This window comes from Pantherophis guttatus, chromosome 2, assembly GCF_059756535.1.
Source record: "Pantherophis guttatus breed Tessera chromosome 2, ASM5975653v1, whole genome shotgun sequence".
NCBI lineage: Eukaryota > Metazoa > Chordata > Lepidosauria > Squamata > Colubridae > Pantherophis > Pantherophis guttatus.
The window spans coordinates 56583323-56607294 of NC_142064.1; the positions used below are offsets into that span (position 1 = coordinate 56583323).

The window sequence follows — 23972 nt, forward strand, 5'->3', positions numbered from 1 at the left end:
TAGTGTGTGAATCTCACAAAGTCAATAAAGATTAGATGCGTCTTGAAAGACATATACAGGATTTGTGATGTTACAGTATGACAGAAAAGGAAAATGATTAAGTAAATCAGGAACATTTATTTAAATGATATTCAGCGACTGCTATATTTTATGCTGTTAGGGTAAACTCTTCTTTTTGACAAAACCTGAAAATGCCTGCTATTACCCCCAAATCAATGACTCTTGGTCTACCAGTACAACACCCATCACAATGCGTAGGCAGACATCTAAAAAAATGGACATGTCATGTCGTGAATACAGCTTTAATATACAATGGATGTTTTTCACCATCACTGTCCCTTCTTTCTGGTATCCTGAGAAAACAATCCCAGCATCCGGATTTTAAATTTTGCAGCATAAAATACAGGTCTGAAAAGACCAACGCGGGAAATCTCTCAATATAGAAAACGGATGGACATTCTCGAGCGGAAAGAAATTAAAAGACTACAATTCCCACGAAGTTTCGAGAAGGTGGGAGGAGGAAATGCTCAGTGTTCCGCCTTTTTTCCTCAGAGCAAGGCATTGTGGTCTCTGTAGTTTTTCTGGTCTTAAGGCCCGCACTTGTGCCTTCGCGGCTCCTGGTCTAATTGAGAGAGGGAAGATGGCGTCGGAAGTTCCAGGAATGGAGCAGGAAATCGAAGATGGAGAGATTTCGGGTTCGGACTGCGAAATGCCGGTCTCGGCTCCTTCCAGGAGTCCCCAACAGGTCTGCAAACTCTTACCAGTTCTTCCTGTGGGCTGAAGACATAGGAGGATAGCCGGTGTTTTCCTCCACAGAGGAAAACCGGTGAGCTTTGCAATGCGTAGGACGGTGAGGTTAGCATATTGGGAGGAAGCTTGCAATCCGAGTCTTCCCGCTCTTATTTTGGCACCATCCCATTGGAATGAATGTCTAGGCTTTTTTTCTCCACTTGAACCGGGGTGAGATCCGGTTCCTACCCGCCAAGTAATAAGTTGTTGCTATTTCTTAGTGCATTGGCTTCTCTCATAGTCCTAAATTATCATTTTAGTAGAACCTAACACCGAGTCATAAGATTTCAGATGTAATTATTTGGATGATTCCCTGGATATATGGGCCAGTAATAGGACGGAGTGTTTTTTCTGGAGATTGCAACCAGCAGACCCAGAAAAAGAGGAAGACGTGGTTTTTCTTTTTATCTTTTTCTTTTTATCCAGAAGTGTGTTGTACTTAGGCACATGTAGTTTTCCCCCACGTTGCTGTTAATTGTAAAATTGTAGATAGGGGCTGTGGTTTGTCTCATTTAAATATTCCTATTAGGAAAATGGATTTATTTCTGCTGTGTGGGTTTTGAGCTCTTTCACTTTCGTTTCCTGAGTTTTTGGGAGGGGAATTCTTTAAACAGCACAATGACTCAGTCTGCATTAAGACATCCAAATATGCTTCTGAAGAGACAATAACTTTAAATTTGATCTTCGTGTTTAAAGGCATGCTAATTTTAGCCTATTAAATCTGGAAAAAAAATAATAGTAGTACATGATAGTTCAGACTTATTCGCTTAAAAAGTGTCCCCACAAATGTCTGGACCCATTATGTCAGATACAAGCTATACAGAATCAGCAAAATTTATTTTCTAACCTTGTAGACTTCATCATTAGTTTTCTAAAAATAAAAGACATTATTTAGATGGCCTATTTAGTGAGATTATATAAAGTTAGAGTGAAATATCACTCAAGCATAAGATTTTATATATAATAATCAAAATACTACTGGTTCAGAAATATACACAGGACATGATGCTTGCAATAGTTTTAGCACCCTGCAGCCTTAGAAGATGTTTAATTCATTATTTCAATTGCTTATATACAGCACTAGAATTGTTCAGATTAAGACAGCCTCTAACAATTGTTAAATAATAAACTAACTCTAAAAGAAATGTCCTACTGTAAGCTGTTTCACTGATGATATATAAGTTCAGTATTGATTACTCAGCTAATTCATCTTCTAAAAGCTCCTGGTCAGGTTGGCTCATTCTTCCATAGTTGGTGACAATGTAGTAAGCATTTCATCAGCAGTTTGATTAAATGCATTTCTAACAGAGTAAAGTAAATTCTAGAAGTTGAATTTCTTTTCCAGTATGCCATCTTTCTATTAAATATTGCTAACCTCATTGTTCCAAGTATACTAAATTAGCTTTGTACATGTCAGCAGCTGCTAGGATTTTCTGCTTTCCACTGGACAATTCCTTCAGTAGATGAATGAAAAATTAATTTGTGGGAGTATGTCTTAAAACAGGTGTCAAACTCGATTCCATTGAGGGCTGCATCAGGGTTGTGTTTGACCTTGGGGGGCCAGGGTGGGTGTGGCCAGCTGGATGTCACTTGTGTCGGGGACACCTGTGGTTGCTCGAGTGCTCTGCCAGTGAAAACAGGCTTCCAAGCTCTGTTTTTGGCTGTGACGGCCTCCTGTGACCCTCTGCCAGCAAAAACAGAGCTCAGGGACGGCGCATATAGCCCTCCTGAGCTCTGTTTTTGCGGGTAGAGGCCGTCACTGTTTCCAGGGTGGCCCCATGGGCCAGATCTAAGCACCCCGCAGGCCTGATCTGGGCCCCAGGCCTTGAGTTTGACACTCCTGACTTAAAATGACTAAAATAACCCGTAGTTGATAAATAAAACTGACATAATTTAACACAGAAATCAATTTCTGAACTGTAGTTCTGTTTATGGGCTTATATCATATCCAAAATGTGAGTTTCTCTGAACATAAAATTTTAACATTTAAATAGAAAGTAGTTTGTTAAATAAGAATATATTTCTTGCTAACTAAAAACTATTTTTTTTCATATTCTGCTGATTAGTATGATTAATATACATACTCCATCTTGATCCACCCCTCTGAAGTTCCATTTTGGCCTGCAATGTGCCAGGGGAGGCCTGCAGAGGCTTAAACAGAGCACCAGAGGGCGGATCTGCACCTCTGAACCTCTGTTTTGGCTGGCAAAATGCTGGGTGAGGCCTGTGCAGGCCTAAACGGAGCACCAATTTCGCTGGCAAAGTGCCGGACGAGGCTGCAAACACCAAAATGGGGCTGCAGAGGGGCACATGCAGCTGATAGGCTGGAGAGGTGACTGCTTGCAAGATCTTTGCAGAGTAAGTGACTCAGCGTGGCAGGGTGGGTGGATGGGGAAAGCAATTGTGGGAGCATGAAGTATTTCAGTAGGTTGGGGAGGTCTTAGGTAGGTGGCCTTTTCCATCACTAGGCCTCCATGGCCTTCCTCATCCTGAAATACCTCATGTGCACTTAACAATTCAATTAGTGAATGTGTGGGTTAAAGGAGGATGTGATCCCCTTTCAAGGTACAAGATTCACTGTCACGAATCCTCAGGTTATGAATGGAATGGAGCCTGCCCATTCCATTCGTAACTCAATGACTACCTGTACTTTGTGCTTTTTTGTTGTTGTTTCTGCTTTTTTCCCTTTTAAAATGTTCAGACTCTTTTTTTTTTTTAAGAAGAAAGAATAACTTTAGTGCATGGGTGTCAAACTCGGCACATCATGTTGCCGTCACGTGATGTTTCACGACTTTTTTCCCATTCGCGGAGTTGGGATGGGCGTGACCTGCGCATGATGCATCCGGCTCTCAGTATGACACCCGTGTTCTAGAGTGAAATAGAAGAGTACCTGTATTTCCTCTGGTTGGAATGTAAACCTGTCCAATTTTCTAAAGGTGAATTGCCTTCAGAAGAGGAGTAACAATGTTTCTATGGTACCAGCAGCATCTGCAGACAGGGAAGATGAAAAGGGATGACAGAAGCAGCATCACAAGCCCATTTCTTTCATTTCTATATTTTATGTTGGTGTATGTACAAAAGGGGTGGGACTTACATTGTGATGCCAATATCATTTCTGTCACCTTGCCTTTTTGACCTTCTCTGCAGATGCCATTGCCATGTATCAAGATGTAGTTTCAGAGTTCTGTGAAATTCTTAAGCAACTTCCCCATTGAAGGGGGCATACAAAGATCTAAAGCTTTCCTGCATAGGCCCTGGTTCACTGGGCTTATTACTACATGGTTTCATGAAAGTCTGCATCCAAATACAGGTAGTCCTTGACTTACAGCCACTTTTTTAATGGCCGTTCAGAGTTACAATGGCATTGGAAAAAAGTGACTTATGCCCAGTTCTCATACTTATGACTTTTGCAGTATCCCCAATCACATGATCAAACTTTGGGTGCTTGCCAACCAGCATATATTTACAATGGTTGCAGCATCCTGGTGTCCTGGGATTGTCATTTTCCTAAAGCTGCTGGCAAGCAAAATCAATGGGGGAAACCAGATTCACTTAATGACCACATGATTCACTTAACAACTGTAGTGATTCACTTAACAACCATGGCAAAAAGAACAAAAATGGGTTATGACTCACTTAACTGCCTTGCTTAGCAACGGAAATTATGGTTTCTGTTGTAAGGTGGATCTACAACTCCCATGATTCTCAGAAAGCTGTGTATGACCATTCAGATTGTCTGTCCAATTAAACTTTTCAAGCAGAAGATACGAGGTTGCATCATGGAATTTCAATTTTCAGTAGCAGATAATATAATTTAAATTTTTGTATGATGGCAAAGAAACTTGTATCCAATACATCAGAAAAACACTGAAATCTTCTGTGAATTTCAGTAATCTTTATTTTCTCCTCTCATGAAATGTCCTCAAGATAAAACTAACCTAAGTAGAATGTGGTTGAGTTAAGAACTATTAAAGAACTAGCTAAGAACTATTAATAGCAATGTAAATATTGGCCATAATAACTGTTGTAAATAGAAAGTCAGGTCAGTAGGCCCTGTATGTCAGTATAGTTTATATCCATATGAAGAGTACATGGATGACTGCTGTGACAAGTATGAATTACCATTAGCAGATCAAAAAGATTTTGAAGAAGATTTAGTGATCTTTTTTCCTGGTCCTGTTAGGAGAAAAACATGCCCCAAACACAGCCAAAATAGTTGGCTGACTCATACATGTTTGTATTGCTTTGTTTTACATCAGATTTTTACAGTGTAATCTAATATCTATTCAGAGGTATCTCGTATTTTGTTTAATGGAGTTTTCTTATAAGTAGGAACATGTTCGTTGGATTGGTATGAATCTCCTTATGTTTGTGCTAGGAGTTACTTTTTAATGCAGTAATAGAAAAAGATTAATTGGTGTGGTAAAAAGTAGGCATCAGCATCTTCTACAAAATGTGAGTGAATTGTTGACATCTTCAGTTGCAATCAGATTCAAGAATTGTTAAAATATGCTTAGAAAACCTTACACTATCAAATATTCTTTAATTGCAAAGCACTAAAATGTTGAACATGGCCAAGATGTTCTGAAGACAGTCTTCTATTGCTGCAGTGTAACAAGGAAAAGGCTAGTATAAAATTAGCTGTATAGACTAGTATTCTCTTCCCAATTTGCTGCTCTCCAAATGTATTGGGCAATAATGTAGACAATCTATAATCATCAGCCATCAAGGTATTAAAAGCATGATAGAACCATGGTTAGGAGACATTGGCCTAAATTCTTATTGCATTATATGGTGAAAATATAATATCTTTATGTGAAATATTGCTGGTTACATATGTATGTGGCTGTTTTGATAACTTGCATAAGACAGTACTGAATACCAGTGAATAAAAATAAATGAATTTTACAGTAAAAAATGGTATATTTAATATTACAAACAATTGTTGAGACAATTGCACTATACTTTTTAATTAGCAATAGCTATAGCCCTTAGACTTATATTCTGCCCTGTTGTACTTTACAGCACTCTCTGAGTGGTTTACAATGTCAGCATATTGCCCCCAATAATCTGGGTCCTCATTTTACGGACCTTGGAGGGATGGAAGGCTGAGTCAATTTTAAGTCCATTAGGCTCAAACTCCTGGCAGTGGACAGAATTAGCCTGCAATACTGTGTTCTAATCACTGTGCCACCAAGGCTCTTAATTATTATTTGTAAAGAAATCTGAAATCAAATTCAGTAAGCAGCTCAATTTTTTTTACAATTTTTAAAACAAAATCTTAACTATCTAGCAAACACTATTTAGAGTTTGTGTTTTATAGAACAGCAAGTTCTTCAGGAAAGAGGGGAACAGATTGCATTGCATTGCATTACATTGCATTAGAGAGAGAGAGAGAGAGAGAGAAAGAGTGTGTGTGAGTATATGTGATCTGAGTGTACTATCAATAGATGATTGTTGTGATTTGTGTGCGTTGTTAACAGATTTCATATTAAATCCAGCTAAAGGTACTTAGATATCCTTTTCCTCTCAATTTTCATCAATTGATTTCATCAACTGTCTGGGTTATATATTCTTTCATTTCATCAAGCAACAAGTGCACTTGCTGCATTAAGCAGCAGGTTGACATAATGAATAACATTTAATTTTTTATTAAATTAAATTAATTTTTTTAAAAATATTGTAATAATATCGATTATTTTTATACACATGATACCAGTACAGGTACAAAGTACTCTGTTAAATTTTCTGTTGAACCTGAAGTTCTGTTCACCCTGCCCAAATTTCCCCTTAATTGTTTTTGTGTGTTGGGGCTCTCTGAATATTCTCCCCCAATATAAGCTATGGATTTCTAATTAATCCCTATTAAAATTTCAGCAGTTTTTCTCTAAGATGCTATCTAGGGTACATGAAAAAAAGATTAAAATATTATATTAAAAAGTGATATTTTAATATAAATATGTACCATACATTTATATTTCAGAATGATAACGGTAATCCAGCAATATCTTTTCCAAGCAGCAGTTCGCAATTAGCAACAAGCGTTCCTTATCGGACAGTGAAAAATATGGATTCAACCGATGAAAGTTTTTCAGATTCTGATGAAGAGAGTGGCCTATGGAAGCGAAAGCGACAAAAATGTTCAAACCTTCCTCCCCCCAAACCAGAGCTTTTCCAGTTTTGTCCAAACTCTCACAAACAGATCCCTAAAAAAGTCAACAATATATGGGGTGAAGTTTTGCAAAAACAGAATCAAGATGATATGGCAAAAAACCTTGGGATTCTATGGATGGATGGCAACCTGGACAAAAGTCGAGGATCAGAGACCTACAACTACATGTTAGCAAAACAGTTGATGAAACAATCTGAATCAGAAGTAGAGAAGACATTAGACAAAGAGTTGGATGAATATATGCAAGATGATAAAAAGACTGTATCAAAAGAAGAGGAGGAAGAGGTGAATAGACAAGATATCTGGAAACGGAAAAGGCCCATAAAGGAGAGAGTGGGTCAAAGACAAGAAATGAATTATAAAGGGAGGTATGAAATTACAGAAGATGATCCTGAAGAAAAAGTGGCAGATGAAATTGCCTATCGGTAAGATTTTGATGTGTTATTTGAGAGACTTTCAACAAAAGCCATATTTTAAGATAATAGCAAAAGATAAACATATTCTGGTTTTGAATAATTTTTTTATTAAAGTATTTTTGGTCTTAAAGAAAGGTTGTTGTTTAGATAAACAACTTTAAAGTCCCTTCAAGTATTTTGTTACTCAGAGTGCTAAATAGGTTAACCTTCCAGAACTTTCTTTCTCATAGACAACATACATTTATACACCTATTCATGTCACTGTAATTATGGCTGCAAACAGAAAACTGTTTGACATCAGATATACCAAAATATTACTAAAATTTGTAATAATGAATTTGTTTTTGAAAGTATTGTCACTCAAATTACTTGGCAAATACAACATTTTCACCTTTCTTTCAGGCTTCATGAACCAAAGAAAGATCTAATTGTACGGGTAGTGAAAATCATTGGGAAAAAGAAATCTATTGAACTGCTGATGGAAACAGCTGAGGTGGAGCAAAATGGAGGTCTTTTAATAATGGTAAGAAATAATTTGTCATGTGGTTTGTTAGGATTACAATTTAACTAATACTAAATGAGATCAAATGGTATTCTCATCAGAAGAAACGGCAGTCAGGCTGATTGCGAACATGCACGCGCTCACTTCTCTCGTGCGCGCCTCATTGGGGCTGATAAGCAGCTTCAAAAGCAGAGCTGATCATTGAAGGGAGCTCCAGTGAGTAAAGCAGGCAAAGCATGGAAGTGGTAGACAAGGCAGCAGCTGTTCCGGGTTGCCATTTTGGGCTCCGTGGCTTGTGTTTTCAGTCTCCAAATGCTCCGTTTGAGAGGCATTCAAGGCTGCAGGGATTGCCAATAATTTCGGGCAGCAATCAGCAGCGATGTGCTTTGGCGATCCCCGCAGCCTTGAACGGCTCAAACGGAGCATTTGGATGCTGAAAACGAGAGGGTCGGAGCCCAAAAACACAAGCCATTGTCTGTGGCAATCTGCAGCCAGGAAGAGGATGTGCGGAGGCCGAAGGGTGAGGGTCGGTGGGTGGGTGGGGCTACATTCGGAGTATAAGATGCACCCAAATGTTCAGCCTCTTTTAGGGGGAAAGTGCATTTTATACTCTGAAAAATATGGTATTCATTAGCCAATAAACCTTAGTGCTAATGATGGTTAATGAATTAACATATTATTTAGTTATAATTCTCACTGGAAAAATGACTTTGGATTTGTAATAAATGGCTGGCTGAGGAATTCTGGAAGTTGAAGTCCACAAGTCTTAAAGTTGTCAAGGTTGGACACCCCTGACTTAATGTTTTACAATATTTGACCATAATTTGACAGATTGGTTGATAAAATACTTTAGGTCTTCAAATACATATTCCTAGAAAAATGATTACAGGCGTTGTAATATTCAGCTGTATTACGTAGTTGAACTCCTTTCATGATGATTAGAAGAGTACAAATAAAGGAAAATATTTGTAGCTCAGGGTTGAAATGAGGGGTCCTTGGTGCTCTCTGAGCATGCTTGTTTTCTTGCAGATGTTTCATTGCAAATGTTTTCTTTCAGATATGATCACTGATGATGTTACCTAGTTTGGGTAATGAAACGTGTGCAAGAAAATAAGTAAGTTCAGAGAGCACTAAGCTTAAAAGAGTTGAAGGCATTTTTATTATCCAAATGAGAGCATTGTTCTCATTTTCAGCCCAAATTCTCTCTCCTCTCCAAAGTCTTTCCAGCTGTTTTGAAATAAGGATTAGTCTACAGCAAGGATGTCAAACTCATGTCGTCACGGCAGCATCACGTGATGTATGATGACTTTTTGCCCCTTCACTAAACTGCGTGTGGGCATGGCCAGCGCATGACGCATCCGGCCCACGGGCCATTACTTTGACAACCCTGGTCTACAGCATCAATTTCTCATGTGAACAGGAATCTATTGAATTTTCTTCCCCGTGGGATCCAAATGTCTTCAGGGTTGAAAAATATAAACAAATTTCTGCTATATTAGAATCTAGACCTTGCCAGGAGTTAAAGTAACACTTCAGTTGAGCCTCTTTATAATGGTGGATAATCAATGCCTTTTCCATAATAATGCCATTTTGAAGTTAACACACATGCTTAATTATAAAATCAGGAAATTTCTAAAATCAGGAAACTGAAACCACCTTCATCATATAAAAGTAATAGGTTTGAAAGAGAAATCCTAGGTGTTCATTCCTTCCATAAAAATGTAACTATTAACTCGTCAATGTGTGGAATATTTCAGTGAAACCAATACTTTATATTTTTCTGAAAATAGTTATCAGTCTTGAAGCAATATTCATTTTCATCATAATTATTCTACCTCATAGATTTAGGAGTATTTTCAACTGTCTCTTTAATCTGGATAATAATACTTATATCCACAAAGCAGTATAACCTTTTTCCAGAATTAAAATTCCTTGGTATTTGATGGATTGTGTAAAATAAACTAAATTTTACCTACATCTTTAGTACTTTATTACCCTATCATGTAACATTAAACATTTCAGGTTACTGTATCCCCAGTATATTTCCAATATAATTGTACAATTTCAATACATTTTAGAAAATACCTCTAATAATTATTTATAAAGCTAAAATACCTGCACATAGTAAACATTTGTATTCCAATTCAGGAATCCACACGTTTCCTGGATATTACTACTTTGATTTATTATACACATTAGGAGTTCCAGCAACAAATTAAATGTGGAAAAGAAAGGTCATTTTTGACACTTTCTACATGAATTTTGATTCTGGGAAAAATAAAAAAATTGTATTTACATGAGGAGAAGAATTGGAAAGATGAATCTTTATTCGGAAAATATATGAATTAGAGGAAGGAGAATTATTGTTTGTATATTTTCACTTTTGGGTTGGGGTTTCAGCCAGACCTCATGAAGGGATGTATGGATAATTTTTCACTCAAAATATTAGTCCCAGCTATAATGGATTCTATAGAAATCAGAGTTGAGAGGGAGGCTGACGGAAGTTTACACAGCGGAAAAGAAGCCAAAGCAGAAAGACTCTCTAAGGTTTCCAAACTTAACTTCTAATCTCTCCAAAACCTGAGCCTGAGTGGCGTAGGAGGCTAATGCCTCCTAAGGCAGCATTTAACATCCAGCTGCCTGCAATTACTGCGAGTTCAATCCTCACCAGGCTCAAGGTCGACTCAGCCTTGCATCCTTTCTAAGGTGGGTAAATTGAGGACCCAGTTTGTGGGGGCAATAAGCTGACTTTGTATAAATATACAAAAGTATGAAGGCTATTGCTTAATGCATTGTAAGCCACCCTGATCTCCAGAGAAGGGCGGCATCTAAATCAAATTTTTTTAAAAAACAAAAAACAATAGGAATAACAAAGAACAATATAATTTGGGTTTTGGGGGGGTTTTTTTGCTTACCAGCGCTTTAAAAAAAATACAAGTACTGTTTCCATAAATTTTGGAAAGCTAGAGAAATAAATAGCATTGTAACACATCGCTATCTTGCCAGAAACTCTCAGGAGAAACAAAACGGGGAGAAACCATAATCTCAATTTGCTACTTTATTTTTTGAAACATTTGATTCTTCAAACCCTATTTTTTTCAGTTTATACAGTAAGTCTTTCAATAATTATATAAAGCCCTGTTAATATTTTTTACAAGTAACTAATATTTGCATTTTCTATTCTTATTGTACCTCAGATATATATTCAGATTCCAAGCAACAAAACATTTGATATGTTTTACACTTGCTGCTTTTAAAAGGTTTATTTTTAAATCATTCCAGGATGGTTCTAGAAGAAGAACTCCAGGTGGAGTTTATATAAACTTGTTGAAAAACACACCTTGCATAACCAGTGAACAAATCAAGGTAAATATTAATTTCTACATTCCAATTTGCAGCATAGTTTTATACAGCTTAAAAAAACTTATTAAAACTTATTATTCTGGCTTTATTTTCTCACATACCTTTATGCATTTCATGAAATACAGGTGGTCTTCAATTTAGGGCCACAATTCAGCCCAAAATCTCTGTTGTAAAGCAAGACAGTTGTTAAGTGAGTTTTGTCCCATTTTATGACCATTCTTGCCACAGTTGTTAAGTGAATCACTGCAGTTAAGTTAGTAACAAGGTTGTTAAGTGAATCTGGCTTCCCCATTGACTTTGCTTGTCAGAAGGTCACAAAAGGGGATCACATGACCCCATAAAACTGGCAGCCATTATACATGCCAGTTTCCCAGAATCCAAATTTTGGTCATGTGACCATGGGAATGTTGCAACAGTTGTAAGTGTGAAATATGGCCATAAGTCGCTTTTTCAGTGCCATTGTCACTTCAGACGATCAGTAAACGAATGGTTGTAAATCGAGGACTTCCTGACAGCTGTTTTCTATACTGCTAACCTAAGCTTTCATTCTTAATTTTCTTAGTGTTGCAAAGGTTACTCTTAAGAAATTTCATGTTCAACTCTTTCTCGTATATCTGCAAGTCTGCAAAAATAAAAAATAAGAAAGAAGGTTGTACATTCAAAATCAGCCATTCCCTAATAATTAAATTCTTCATTTTATTATATTATATTATATTACATTACATTACATTACATTACATTACATTACATTACTATATTATATTATATTATATTATATTATATTATATTATATTATATTATATTATATTATATTATATTATATTATATTATATTATATTATAGGCAACTGCCTATAATAAAGTTACTCTTCTCAATGATATAATGATGGAATAATCCAAGCCATCAAAATAGTAACAATAATTCTCCTATTGAAGTCATGAGGCCTCCATTGTAGTAAGTCAGCTAAATAACACCCCACTGTTATGTTCTATATTTGGATCCTGTCCAACTCTTACTTGAAACATGTATGGAGCTGATGGTAGTAACTCTGCCTAGTGCTTTTCTTTATTTCAAACTGTAGGATGACTATTCTTTTTATATGGAGTCTCAGTATGCAGTTTTGCTCTCTGTAGGGTTTCTTTGTAGAGTACATTTTCAATGTGTACTGAGGAAAAACATGTAATCTTTACAATGCATGAAGTTCCAAAAGTGGATGGAAGAGAATGCTGAGTTGATGGGCCAGTCCACTTTATTGCTTAGCTTCTCTTTCTTCTGAGTTAAAGACAAAGGGGAGGACCCTCCTGTAGTGTCTCTGCAGGGATGTATTTGGGAAATATTACATGGGCCTACCAACAACCTGGACAGCCTTCTACCTTCCCAAAGCTAATTCTCCAAAAGACCAAGGGTTTTTGTGTCTCTCACTTCTCTATTTGACGATATTTCAAAGTCAAATTCTCCGTGTAGTATATTTCATATCTACAATAAACTGGCTCATTTTCCTGATTTTTTTTTGCCCCCTTCCTTTCAATAGATCCAAAGTATGTCTCTCAATTTTTAGAAACTCTCTTTCTCAATATTATAAACGGAGAGGCATTTATTTTATTATAAGTTTTTTATTTTATAACAAGGCTTTCTTTTAACTCTACGGAGAAGAATACATTTTCAAATACCATAATTCTGAAGCAATATTTTGTGTGTTGGGGGGGGAGATGGCTTTTTTTAAAAAAACTTGAGGGTTCTTTGTTAAGTAGCCCTGATTAGCTCTAAAAGTTGGTTAGGGCAGTTGGTGTTTTGTGAAAGCTGCTTTTGTCTATTATTCCTTCTCACTTCATGGGGTATTAACATTCTCTTTAAAGGAAATCTTCTATATTGAAAATCAAAAGGAGTATGAGAACAAATGTGCTGCAAAGAAGAGGAGATTTCAAGTACTGGGCAAAAAGATGAAGCAAGCTATTAAAGGACTTAATCTTCAGGAATACGACGATGCTTCCCGAGAGACTTTTGCAAGTGACACAAATGAAGCCCTGGCTTCTCTGGATGACTTGCAAGAAGGACATGGGGAAATAAAACTTGATGTAGAACATGTTTTTGAAGCAGATGAAGGTGATAGTATCTTTTGTGTACTAGACACTTGAGGAATCAAAGTCTGTGTGATGTATATATTAATGGTCAATTTTATATTATATCTTTTCATTAGTTGCAATAGTGCCTATTAATGTGAATCAGTCACATGCTGGAAAGGACCATTTTATTTCTTTCAGTTGATGCTTACGTTTTCAGTTTGCTTCAGATCATGAATGCTCTACATCTTCATTTAGTTCATAATTTCAACAGACACTTAACACCTAATGCACATTCTTTCATCTCACGGTTAGTTTTAACATTAGGGGGAAAAACCATGTATGCTCTCATTCCAAAAATAAAGCCTGTGTATGGAACTTAATATAACTGCATGGAAACACTATTTCATTTCACTAATAGTAATATAAACAAATATCATTCTGACACATACTCTGGTATGGAAGCCTTTTATCTGATCGTTATTTTCATGATGAATTTCGGAACAGGTTTTGCCTATGAGCCAGATTGGTATTCAGTCTGCTTGCAAGATTTTATAGATGGAACAGTAAGGAATATAATGCAGCCATTTCAAATGTTTTTTATTTGGATGCCTTTCACAGTTGAAAAGATTACTTCTAAAGAAGACATGGTTTGTCTCCTGTTTGTCTCCTGTTTTAATGATAGAACCTGAGGTTTTGTTCTATAATACAAAGTGATAAATACTACACATTGCATGCAGAGAACTTCAATTTCAGCTTACATTAACCATTTTCTGAGAAAACAATATAAACTTAAAATAATAAAAACAAACTTTTCTCTTTTACAGTTCTTTCAGTTTTCAGTTTCTTATACCTGAGTTTTGAGCTAACAATCCTGCATCAAATTAGTTGTATTAAAAGTAGACCACTTAAATCAGTAAATCTTAAATTAGTTGTGGCTTAGACTTAATTGATATCAGAAGAATACCTCAGTCTGAATTTAGCCAGCATAAATGGGTACAGAACTTGTCTCAGTTTCACATTTTGTTTTGAAATGAATAATTCTGAAGATAGGAGTTGGCTATAAGATTTAATGTCCATTGTTATCCCTATTAATTTCAATCATCTTAAAAGAACAAAAAAGTTAAGAAATCAAGCAATACATTTGTATGACTCATAGCAGTAGACTTATGTATGATAAGTCTAAGGTTTCACAAGATTAGAGTGGAAATTGCAAATCTGGTTTAATTTTCATTTATAATATATAAAATAAATAAAATTATTCGCTTTAAGATATTTATTCAATTTGCTTTTTGGGGGGATTTTTTGGATGGATTTTTTTAGAATTTAAAAAAAAATGAAAGAGGTGTAAAATGAACTCTAGATTAGGTTGTTCTGTCAATATATCAAACTTCACTGGTAGTTAAATCCTTGAAGAGCAACAGCTTCTTTCAGTTATATACATTTGTGTGTTAAATTTTTAGTTCAAACTTACACAATGAATTTCAGTAATTTTATTGTGAAAACAGGAGATGTTGCTGAGCAAAAACGTTTTTGTATATTAAAAGGACTTGCCTGTTGAACTGCCTGTAGCAAAGTTATATTTTCCTCCTCAGTCTTCCTTTATTAACACAAAGAAGCCATACTGCCTTGGAATGATTTAATCAATTTTTAGTTATTGCTATGATGTTTAAAAGATTTTTTAAAAAAATATTGGTAAAGTAGATGAGAGGTAGAGCTGTTCCTGTTAGATTGGTATTGTCGCTCATGCATTTTTCCCTTCATGTATATATTTGTTCCTGATTTATGAATCCTTTAAGGAAGAAATAAGTTATAAATTATATATTTTATCAACCACTAGAGAAAGTACAGATAGTCCTTGACTTACAATATTACATTGGTTTAGTGTTCGAAGTTACAATGGCACTGACTTATGAAAAAACTGACATGACTATTTTTCACATGATCATTGCAGCATCCCCATATGATCAACATTCGGACGCTTGGCAACAGGAATGTATTTATGATACTTCCAGTGTCCTGGGTTATGACATCACCTTTTGTGACCTAACAAGCAAAGTCAATGGGGAAGTCAGATTCACTTAACTGTGCTGCTACCAACTTCACAGTGGAGTGATTCACTTAACAATTATGGCAAGCAAGATTGTAAAATGGGACAACTCACTTAACAGTCTCGCTTAGCAATGGACATTTTGGACCGAATTGTGATCATAAGTTGAGGACTGCCTGTACAAGCAGATTTGCCCTCCCAAAACTCCTAGCCTCTGATGGCCTTAGATACAGAATCACTATCATCAACACTCATGTCACATAGTCAATTCCTATAATGAGTAAAATATTACATGTTACACCCCAACTTTCCTAAAACGTTGCAGTAAGTTTAGGTTGCACTCATAAGAATGGGAGTGGCAGAAAGAGGGCAGTAAGACACCATGGTAGAAACCCATTAAGTCCTTTTCCAACAGTGAAGCTTATTAATTGAATACAAGTTACCAATAGACCTAAATTAAATTGGAAGGACAATTATGTACGATAATTTAATCATATATAAAGGTTCTGTTGAATTAGATCTTCTCTCAAGGCTAAGAACAACTACTCACTGCCTTGACCTGTTTCCTCTGATAATCTAGGTTTTCAAAGATGCAGTGAGCATAATCCCATCCCCACATTCTTCTCTCAGACAAGCTTAATGTTCTTTGCATTTTCCACCTCCATCAAAATATATGAGCATCTGGATTTTGTTACATTTTAGCCATGTGTTCATTGAAAGGGCATTTCTCATTATGTCATCAACCTGACAATGGCTGATGCATCATAATCCTTGTCTTGATGCAGATGCCAGTTTGGTAAGTTACCTACAACAGAGTGCAGCATTTCCTGTAGCATGAGCAGCAGCCCCAAAGATGAACCCCCTGAGGGGCCTAAAACCAATAGGATTTCCAAAGGGGTCAATACAGACCTCAGAGGGTAAGAGAGGGACTTCAATCCGGACAGATATTTGGGAGGACGGAGAAAAACTGTACCTTTTCCAGCAGCTATCTGACAGAGGCAGATGAATTTTAACGTCCAATTTTTCTCAAGTGGGTTATTGTGCTTGCTTTTCAATTACAGTTTATTGTGCAAATAACAAACAAGCACAGAAGGTATTTTAGAAATGGAAGAAATTAAAGTTAATGATTAAGAATGCACTGAGCCTGCCAAAAATCCCCAATTCTTTGTTCAGTAATCCTCTTGAAAGATGTAAATAGGAAAATGCTTCAGAAATACTAAAAACAAGAAATATTTTTGTGGTTATATTTTAAAGTGTCTTTTTTATAACAATGTGAGAAGTTCATGTTCTAATAAGATGATTTAACAAATATACAGATATCAATTTAAATCAGTCCAGTGACCAGCATCCTGTCCAATAATAATCATTATACAGTAATACATTTCTTCAGGGACTTTGGTACACATCGAGATAAAGCTACATTGACTTGCAAAAAATACATATTCATACTTGCATGCAACCTATTTTTTCATTCTTCAATGGATGCTCAGCTGAACATCATAATGTTTTATCTGAGCTCATGAATTGGCTATGCTTGTTTGTGCATGCATATCACCGATTAAATGCAGTACATAGGCCTTTAGGGTATACTATATTAACATGAAGTTACAGCAGCATGGAATTTAAAGGCGCTGATTGGTTCTCCATTGAAAAGTAATCTTGTGCCAATTGCTTTTTTTCCCCTTTTATTTTCTTATTTGACTGCATTTTGTTTTATTTCCTGTTAGTCCCATTTTTGCAAAATAAACGTTCTAGAATCAAAAGCAACTTATAAATTAGGAAAGGAGAGGCATTTGTTTCCACTACTTGTATTCCATTTCCCAAAGCACTTTAGAAAATGCAATGTTTTGCATTTTTTATGAAATAGTTTACGGTGCCTTTATCTTGAGGTATGTCTTTATTATAGAAGCTTGTTAAGCATTAGGTCTTCCACTTGGGTTTCCTTAATGTAAAGAATCATTCTTTTTCTATAACATTAAGAAATGGTAGGTAAAGGAAAAACTGATTTGACATTTTATCAAAATTTCAAAGATCTTCCTAGCATATTCTCGCTAGTGCAGGGTCCACTTTTTGGATCACTGAACACCACTTTGCACAGTCAGCTTCATCTCCAGGGCGCAGGCCCACAGCTTGCATATCTTTGTTGATATCTTGGCATTTCTGTTTTGGACACCCACAAGGTCACTAGCCATTGACTACTAGTTGGTAGGCAATCTTGGCAACGGTGGAAGGTGCTGCTCTCAGGACATGTCCATACCAGCGGAACTGACCTTCTCTTATCTTGTATAATTGGTGGCTCACCAAAATGTTGTCAAAGTGTCATTTGTGATGTGGTAAAAAAGGGAGATGCCCGATATCCAACGGGGCATTCGCATTTCCCTGGCATGGAGATAGCTTCCAGTCCCTGTTGTGGCTGTCCAGCATTCAGTGTCATACAGTGTAACAGGACGGATGGTTGTCTTGTAAATCAGTATTTCAAAGATGCAGATATGAATTTACAAACACGTTGATGTTTGCTTATGTTTTGGTTTGAAAAAGATGGATTTTCCTAAGAAATGAATCTGGCTTGAATGATCAATAATGCAAAGAAATATATTAGAGCTGTGTGGTATACTTAGCAAAAGGAGAAGTGATAGATAAGAACATTACATTATGTTTCATAGGCTAATATCCAATCCAGATAAATATGTTAAATTATCATTTTTTTCCCTATATTTTCTTCATTTTACTTAAGCAAATTTGAAGAGGTAATTTGAAATAAGGGCAAAAATAATTGAAGCATGTTGCATAACAAATGAATAGACAAGCTTGACGATTCTGCTTGACTGGAACTATTACATATCTGCCAAGTTTTAGGAGTTAGAAGGAGAGCATGGACTATCCACAATAGCAGAGAGCAAGACACATGGAGGTTGACATAGTTGATCCCCAGCTGACCTTCATGCTCTTTGTATCTTTATGTTTTCTGCAGTCCACTAGACCTAAATTATTATCATTTATCATATGGCACATTCACATCATATTTTGGTAAAAAGGAACACGGTTAAAATACAAAACACAGAATATAAAATATAAAATCTTAACAGGAAGTTTACAAAAGTATATAAAGTAAACAAATGTAATTTTTTACTTCAGTGGTCACAGCCAGAAAATCAGTGAAATCTCTGTTATAGGTTCTGTTGTGAAACTCTGTCACTATCTGTTCAATAGTTTGTTTTTGGGACCCCAGTCACAATTTGGTGATTGGTATTTTGCCCCACTTATAGAGGGTATCTGTGCATCTACCATGACCAAGGCGTTCAACGTTATCTATGTCACACAGGGCTGTGGTTTTTCCAAGATGCAGAGAAAGCTTCGACATTGTGGGGGGCACATATCTATCCAACGTTGCTTCTACATGTTGTGAGTGTTGAAATCCTTTTTCTAAAGTGCTTTAGCAGGAGAGATAGCTAGGTGTCTAGATCTCAATCTATTTTGCTCCAGGTAGGCTACTGTTGCTCAGTATAATTATCAATAATCTTCAGGTGTTCTTGAAGGAGGGCCTTTTTTCTTCTAACTTGCAGAGGTGGTACATGACTCAGAGTAGGCAACCAATATATGACAGTAAACCAAATCATCCCACTAATGATGCACATTGACTTGTATAATTGTGCATCAATCCAGTTGTGTATGGCAATGGTCCCCAACCTTTTTGGCACCAGGGACCAGTTTCATGAAAGATCATTTTTTCACAGAATGGAAGGGGACAGTTTTGGTTTTTCTTGGAATTTCCACAATGCCTTGCAGAGCTTTAAAGTATTGTATGAATATTATTTGAACAGAAATGGAAACTTGCTTTTTGACCTAAGTGAAGGGGCTCCAGATGCTGGGGACCAATGCTTGGCTTGGATACAATAGAGACGGTATAAGCCTAAAGTGAGCTTCCAGTGAGGGCATCCTGGAGGGAGATGGGACCTGAAAAGAAACATGATGGTAGGTGTGGCATTGCAATTCAAGCTCTGTGCCTTTTGTGTTGACACTGTACCTATGTACAAAAAGACAGGCTTTCATCATGATGCCAGAACAGTTGATTTGTCTCTAGGATCTCCCTTGTAAATACCACTGCTTCCAATCCTGATACTATTAACTTCATCCTGGTTTTAAAACTAAAACAAGTACCAATCCTTTTATATTATAAATAGAACTTAATTAATAGGCACAATCTGCATTCTTAGCAAGAGAGAGAGGGGGAGGAGAGAGACTAGGGATTGTTCTCTTTCTCTGCATTTGAAAAGGTTTTAAAACAAAGTTTTATTCTGTGAGGTCTTTGGTGCTCTTTGAGCTTGGTTGTTTTCTTGCAGACAATTCATAACCAAACTATATAATATCATCAATGCTAGTAGGGGAGTAGGATTTGCTCTCATTTTATATACTAGAGGTTTCCCCTTCAGTGTTGGTATAAATGTTCTTGGTTGTTACTTGATTAGGCTGTTGTTTACTGTTAGCTTGCTTGTCTGAGTTGGTAGTTCCTTGACTGGGGTATTGTTTACTTGATTGTTGGACTAGAATTAATCTTGATGTTAATTTCTGCTCATCCAGGTGTTGATTGCTGATGAGGTGGTATTTGGGTCTTTTTGTTTCCTTTTTGGCTTTTTGATTGTCTCTTTTGAATGGTATGTAGATGTTGTTTATTTCTATATTCCTGTTCATGGCCGATTTGTCAAGAATGCCAGGCTTCCAGAAATTCTGTAGTATTTTTGGATTTGGCTTGGTCTAGGGTGCTCACAGTTTCCCAGGTGAAACTATGGTTATATGTGTCCGTGCATTGTGAAATTAAGGAGTTTTCATCATGTCTTCTGATTATTCGTTGGTGTTCATAGATGCATTCTGCTAATCTTCTGCCTGTTTGTCCTACATAGTGGCTGTTACAATTCTTACACTGTATGTAATAGTAAGATGACTCCTGTTTTTTTCTTCTGGGGCTGCTGGGTCTTTTGGTTTACTTAGGATGTTTTGGGCACCTTTATTTGGATTGTGTGCTACGGTGCGGTGAATATATGATTTTCAGTTTTATTTATTTATTTATCAGCTCCTTACTTGCTTATTATATTCCCAGGTTTATTCACTGCCATTTACCAAGATTTTCATGCAAACATGGAATGTTTCCAAACCTGTATGTGATGCCCTGGAAACAAGATATGAAGTACCGAGCATTACATTTGCAGGTAGGAATCAGGGGAAACAATTGGGTTTTTTTATACAAAGCAGGGGCCTCCTTTAAAAAATGCAATTGTTTTTTTTTATTCTGTTCCAATCGTGTCTGATTCTCAGAAATTGCCTGGATAAATTCCTGCAGTTTTCTTGGTGAGGTTTTTCAAAAGAGGTTTGTCATTGCCTCCTTGTTAGAGCTGAGAGAAAGTGACTGGCTCAAGGTCATTCAGCTGACTTTGTGCCTATGGTGGGACTAGAATTCACAGCCTCTGAGATTCTAGCCTAATGCCTTAACCATTACACCAAACTGGCTCTCAATAAATACTTATAAAGTCACTATTGAATCCTATCAAATTTAATAGCTCATTCTTTCTTCTATTAAAGAGGAAGAAAATCATGCTCAATCTGGTGTCCAAGGCAAATTTGTCTCTTTACCCATGTTTGCCCAGACATCCTTAATGAAAAATATATGTATGTATGTATACTTTGATTTAGTGAGATACTACTTTGAGTACTTAACAAGCATCACATTTTAAGGAGAATTCAGAAAATTCTGAAGTGGTTGAGGGAAGTACAACAGTGATTAATTTGGGACTAGAATGTATTTGGTGTAGTGATTAAGGCATCAGGCTAAAAACTGGGAAACCATGAGTTCTACTCCCATCTTAGGCACAAAGCCAGCTGGGTGGCCCTGGACCAGTTCATTCTCTCTCAGCCTTAGGAAAGAGGCAGTGGCAAACCAGTTCTGAAATTTTGCCAAGCAAACTAGAGACTGTCTAGGTAGTCAGTAGGAGTCAACACTGACTTGAAGTTACAACAACAAGAGGGAATGAAACAGCTGGATAGAATTAGACTGAGAAAAGGCAATTGAAGAAGGTTAAGACAGTACAGCATTCTGAATATCTGAAAGGATGTCCTATAGGAGAAATTCAAGACTATTTCCCATCATTCCCAAAGATATAGAATAAAGGACTGAAGATGTAGGAAGACAGGTTCTAGTTAAATGTTAGTGGGAGAAAACACTTTCAAAAAAATCAGTGATTAAGTCAACAGTCCAGGATCTATCTGGTTCGAGCAAACCGGTAGGGCTGGCGGCAGGAGATTCCGCCCACCCGTCAGGATCTCATTATGTCCCCTTTTTGACCCTCTGCACATGCGCAGAAGGGTCTATGCATGCACAGAAGAGGCGGGTGCTCACATTTCCGAACTGGTAGCAAAGGTAAGTGCATTTCACTGCTGAGTTAGATGGCCATCTGATTGGGATACATCAATACATCATTCCTATATAAGCAGGCAGTTGTACTCAAACATCTTTCCAGGTCTATGATTCCACCCAAAGAGATCACAGAGAAGGCATCTCCACTTCCAAAATTAATTAGGGCCATTTCATTTTATTTATATAAGAGGTTTCCTCTTCAAAGAATATAGAGCCATGGACATCAGTGATTTTTTTTAACAACGAATGGTCCATTGAAGTTTGACAATATAGAACAGGGATATTCATCAGAGGCATAATATGCTTCAAGGGAGCTTTTGAAATTAACACCTCTCAGATTACATCTCAAGAGTACATATTGCATTCTCAGATTAATCCACTGTAATTTTTCTCTGCTCATGTAATTATAATACTAATATTCAATTATGATTAGTAATGGTGGTATATTTTATGAGTTGGTCTCTGGTTTGTTATTCACCACCCAGAGACTCTCTTAACTGAAATGGTATTAAAAACAATGGAATTTACATGCATAAATATATAATAGGTAGCCTTTGATTTACCACTGTTTATTTAGTGACTATTCAAAGTTACAAGGCACTAAAAAAAGTGACTTATCGTCGTTTTTCATACTTACAACCATTACAGCATCTTCGTGGTTATGTGATCAAAATTCAGACTCTTGGCAACTGACTCGTATTTATGATGATTGCAGTATCCTGTGTCATATGATCCCCTTTTTTGACCTTCTGATAAGCAAAGTCAATGGGGAAGCCAGATTCACTTAACAACTCTGTTACTAACTTAACATCTGCAGTGATTCATTTAACACAGGGGTCTCCAAACTTGGCAACTTTAAGACTTGTGGACTTCAACTCCCAGAATTCCTCAGCCAACAAAGCTCCCAGAATTCTGGGAATTGAAGTCCATAAGTCTCAAAGTTGCCAAGTTTGGAGACCCCTGATTTAACAGCTGTGACAAGAAAGGTCTAAAATGGGGCACAACTCACTTAACAAATGTCTCACTTTAGCAACAATTGGGCTCAATTGTGGTTGTAACTCAATGGCTACCTAATAAATTAATATTGTTAATCATGTCACTATTGGAAGGCTCTTTCTGCATGGACATAAAACAATTGATTTCCCTTCATTAGCATGCTGACCAAGTTGAACTATATAGTGGACCCCGTGAAGACACCCTATTTCTGGAAAAAAGTGAGAGACATTGCCATGGGGAAGATCGAAAGAAAGTTATGCAGAAAGTTCCACATGAAGACATTATTGTGGATATTCCCATTTATTCTCACCTCTCCAGATACCACAAATCCATGGTGGCTTATGGCTTCAGGGTCAAACTCTGAGATTCTTATCTTCCATTGGGATTTCATCAGCTGTACATAAACAATGTTACAAGAAAAAAAAAGCATGTGTTTGCTTGGTCTTTTTTCTAATTAAGGTAATTCTGTGAAATATATTTTTAAACTAGGAACATAAGATTTGATCAGCTAGGAATAATTTACATGTCGTTTCAGATATTTGCATATTTTTTGTTTTTCTTTTAATGTTAAGGATCTGCATTAGACTGGACTCTATAATTCTTATATTGTTTGTCAATGTATTTTCTTGTTTGAACTATTTTTGTCTTTCAGTTTTTAATGTTTTAAATTCTTTAATTTACTCAGAAAACTTCAATTATGGGGAAAATAGAAGTGTTGGTTATAATGTAAGACTCTTTTTGTTATAGGGAAAATGTTCCTGAATTACATCAGAGGTATATCATTGAAAAGTACATAGGAAATGTAACCTTTAATGCCTGTTTAAAGTTAACAATTGTCTGGGGAATCCTTTTTTTGGTGCTAAAGAAGAGCTTCATTGGAAGGTGAATTTTGATTTCAGAGGAAGGATTTATGTAAGGAGAGCAAATTAGAATAGGCATGAAATTTAATTGTTGTTATGAAGAATATCATGATGTGTCTAATTTTCAAGTTCCCAGTCACAATATGATTTAATTTAATTTAGTTCATTTTATACCAGAGATAGGATTGTGGTTTCATTAGTAAGCCCCACTGACCCTTCAATTTTTCTCAATGAAACATTCAGGAGGGTTTTTTCCATTGCAAATGGCTCTCATTCTCTAACTAAAACTGAACATGATTCCTTTCAAGCAACATTCTCAGAGTTTCTTTTAGAATAAAACAGGGGTGAAATTCAGCAG

At 36.5% G+C, this 23972-nt stretch overlaps 2 protein-coding genes and 1 long non-coding RNA gene across 5 annotated transcripts; 2 read left to right on the forward strand and 1 right to left on the reverse strand.

Moving 5' to 3' along the window:
* The first annotated feature begins 568 nt into the window (after positions 1-568).
* On the forward strand, positions 569-14864 carry PHAX (phosphorylated adaptor for RNA export). Of its 2 annotated transcripts, none has more exons than XM_034409984.3 (5): positions 569-745; positions 6773-7386; positions 7780-7900; positions 11162-11245; positions 13099-14864. In XM_034409984.3, the coding sequence occupies exons 1-5, from the start codon at positions 641-643 to the stop codon at positions 13375-13377; spliced, it is 1203 nt and encodes a 400-aa protein (XP_034265875.1). In that variant the 5' UTR covers positions 569-640; the 3' UTR covers positions 13378-14864. The 2 variants fall into 2 exon arrangements, with proteins under 2 accessions (XP_034265875.1, XP_034265876.1); XM_034409985.2 differs by having other exon boundaries at positions 603-826.
* Positions 14865-14927: 63 nt separating this feature from the next.
* On the reverse strand, positions 14928-15237 carry LOC117661320 (uncharacterized). Its single transcript, XR_009622341.2, has 2 exons — positions 15170-15237; positions 14928-15094 (listed from the first exon to the last, which is right to left on the reverse strand). It is a non-coding gene; the product is annotated as an uncharacterized LOC117661320 (long non-coding RNA).
* An 874-nt stretch (positions 15238-16111) lies between these two features.
* On the forward strand, positions 16112-23208 carry SPMIP10 (sperm microtubule inner protein 10). Of its 2 annotated transcripts, none has more exons than XM_034409986.3 (3): positions 16112-16269; positions 20448-20556; positions 22912-23208. In XM_034409986.3, the coding sequence occupies exons 1-3, from the start codon at positions 16187-16189 to the stop codon at positions 23116-23118; spliced, it is 399 nt and encodes a 132-aa protein (XP_034265877.1). In that variant the 5' UTR covers positions 16112-16186; the 3' UTR covers positions 23119-23208. The 2 variants fall into 2 exon arrangements, with proteins under 2 accessions (XP_034265877.1, XP_060546572.1); XM_060690589.2 differs by lacking the exon at positions 16112-16269 and adding an exon at positions 18624-18754.
* Positions 23209-23972: the final 764 nt, after the last annotated feature.

What these genes read in the sequence shown, in the direction of transcription:
- PHAX (XM_034409984.3), top strand. Translation starts at nt 641, where the DNA reads ATGGCGTCGGAAGTTCCAGGAATGGAGCAGGAAATCGAAGATGGAGAG. An exon ending in ATGGAGGTCTTTTAATAATG is followed by an intron (nt 7,901 to 11,161) that starts GTAAGAAATAAT and finishes AAATCATTCCAG; the next exon opens with GATGGTTCTAGAAGAAGAAC. An exon ending in TAACCAGTGAACAAATCAAG is followed by an intron (nt 11,246 to 13,098) that starts GTAAATATTAAT and finishes TTCTCTTTAAAG; the next exon opens with GAAATCTTCTATATTGAAAA.
- SPMIP10 (XM_060690589.2), top strand. Translation starts at nt 18,639, where the DNA reads ATGACCAAGGCGTTCAACGTTATCTATGTCACACAGGGCTGTGGTTTT. An exon ending in CAACGTTGCTTCTACATGTT is followed by an intron (nt 18,755 to 20,447) that starts GTGAGTGTTGAA and finishes TTATATTCCCAG; the next exon opens with GTTTATTCACTGCCATTTAC. An exon ending in ACCGAGCATTACATTTGCAG is followed by an intron (nt 20,557 to 22,911) that starts GTAGGAATCAGG and finishes TCCCTTCATTAG; the next exon opens with CATGCTGACCAAGTTGAACT.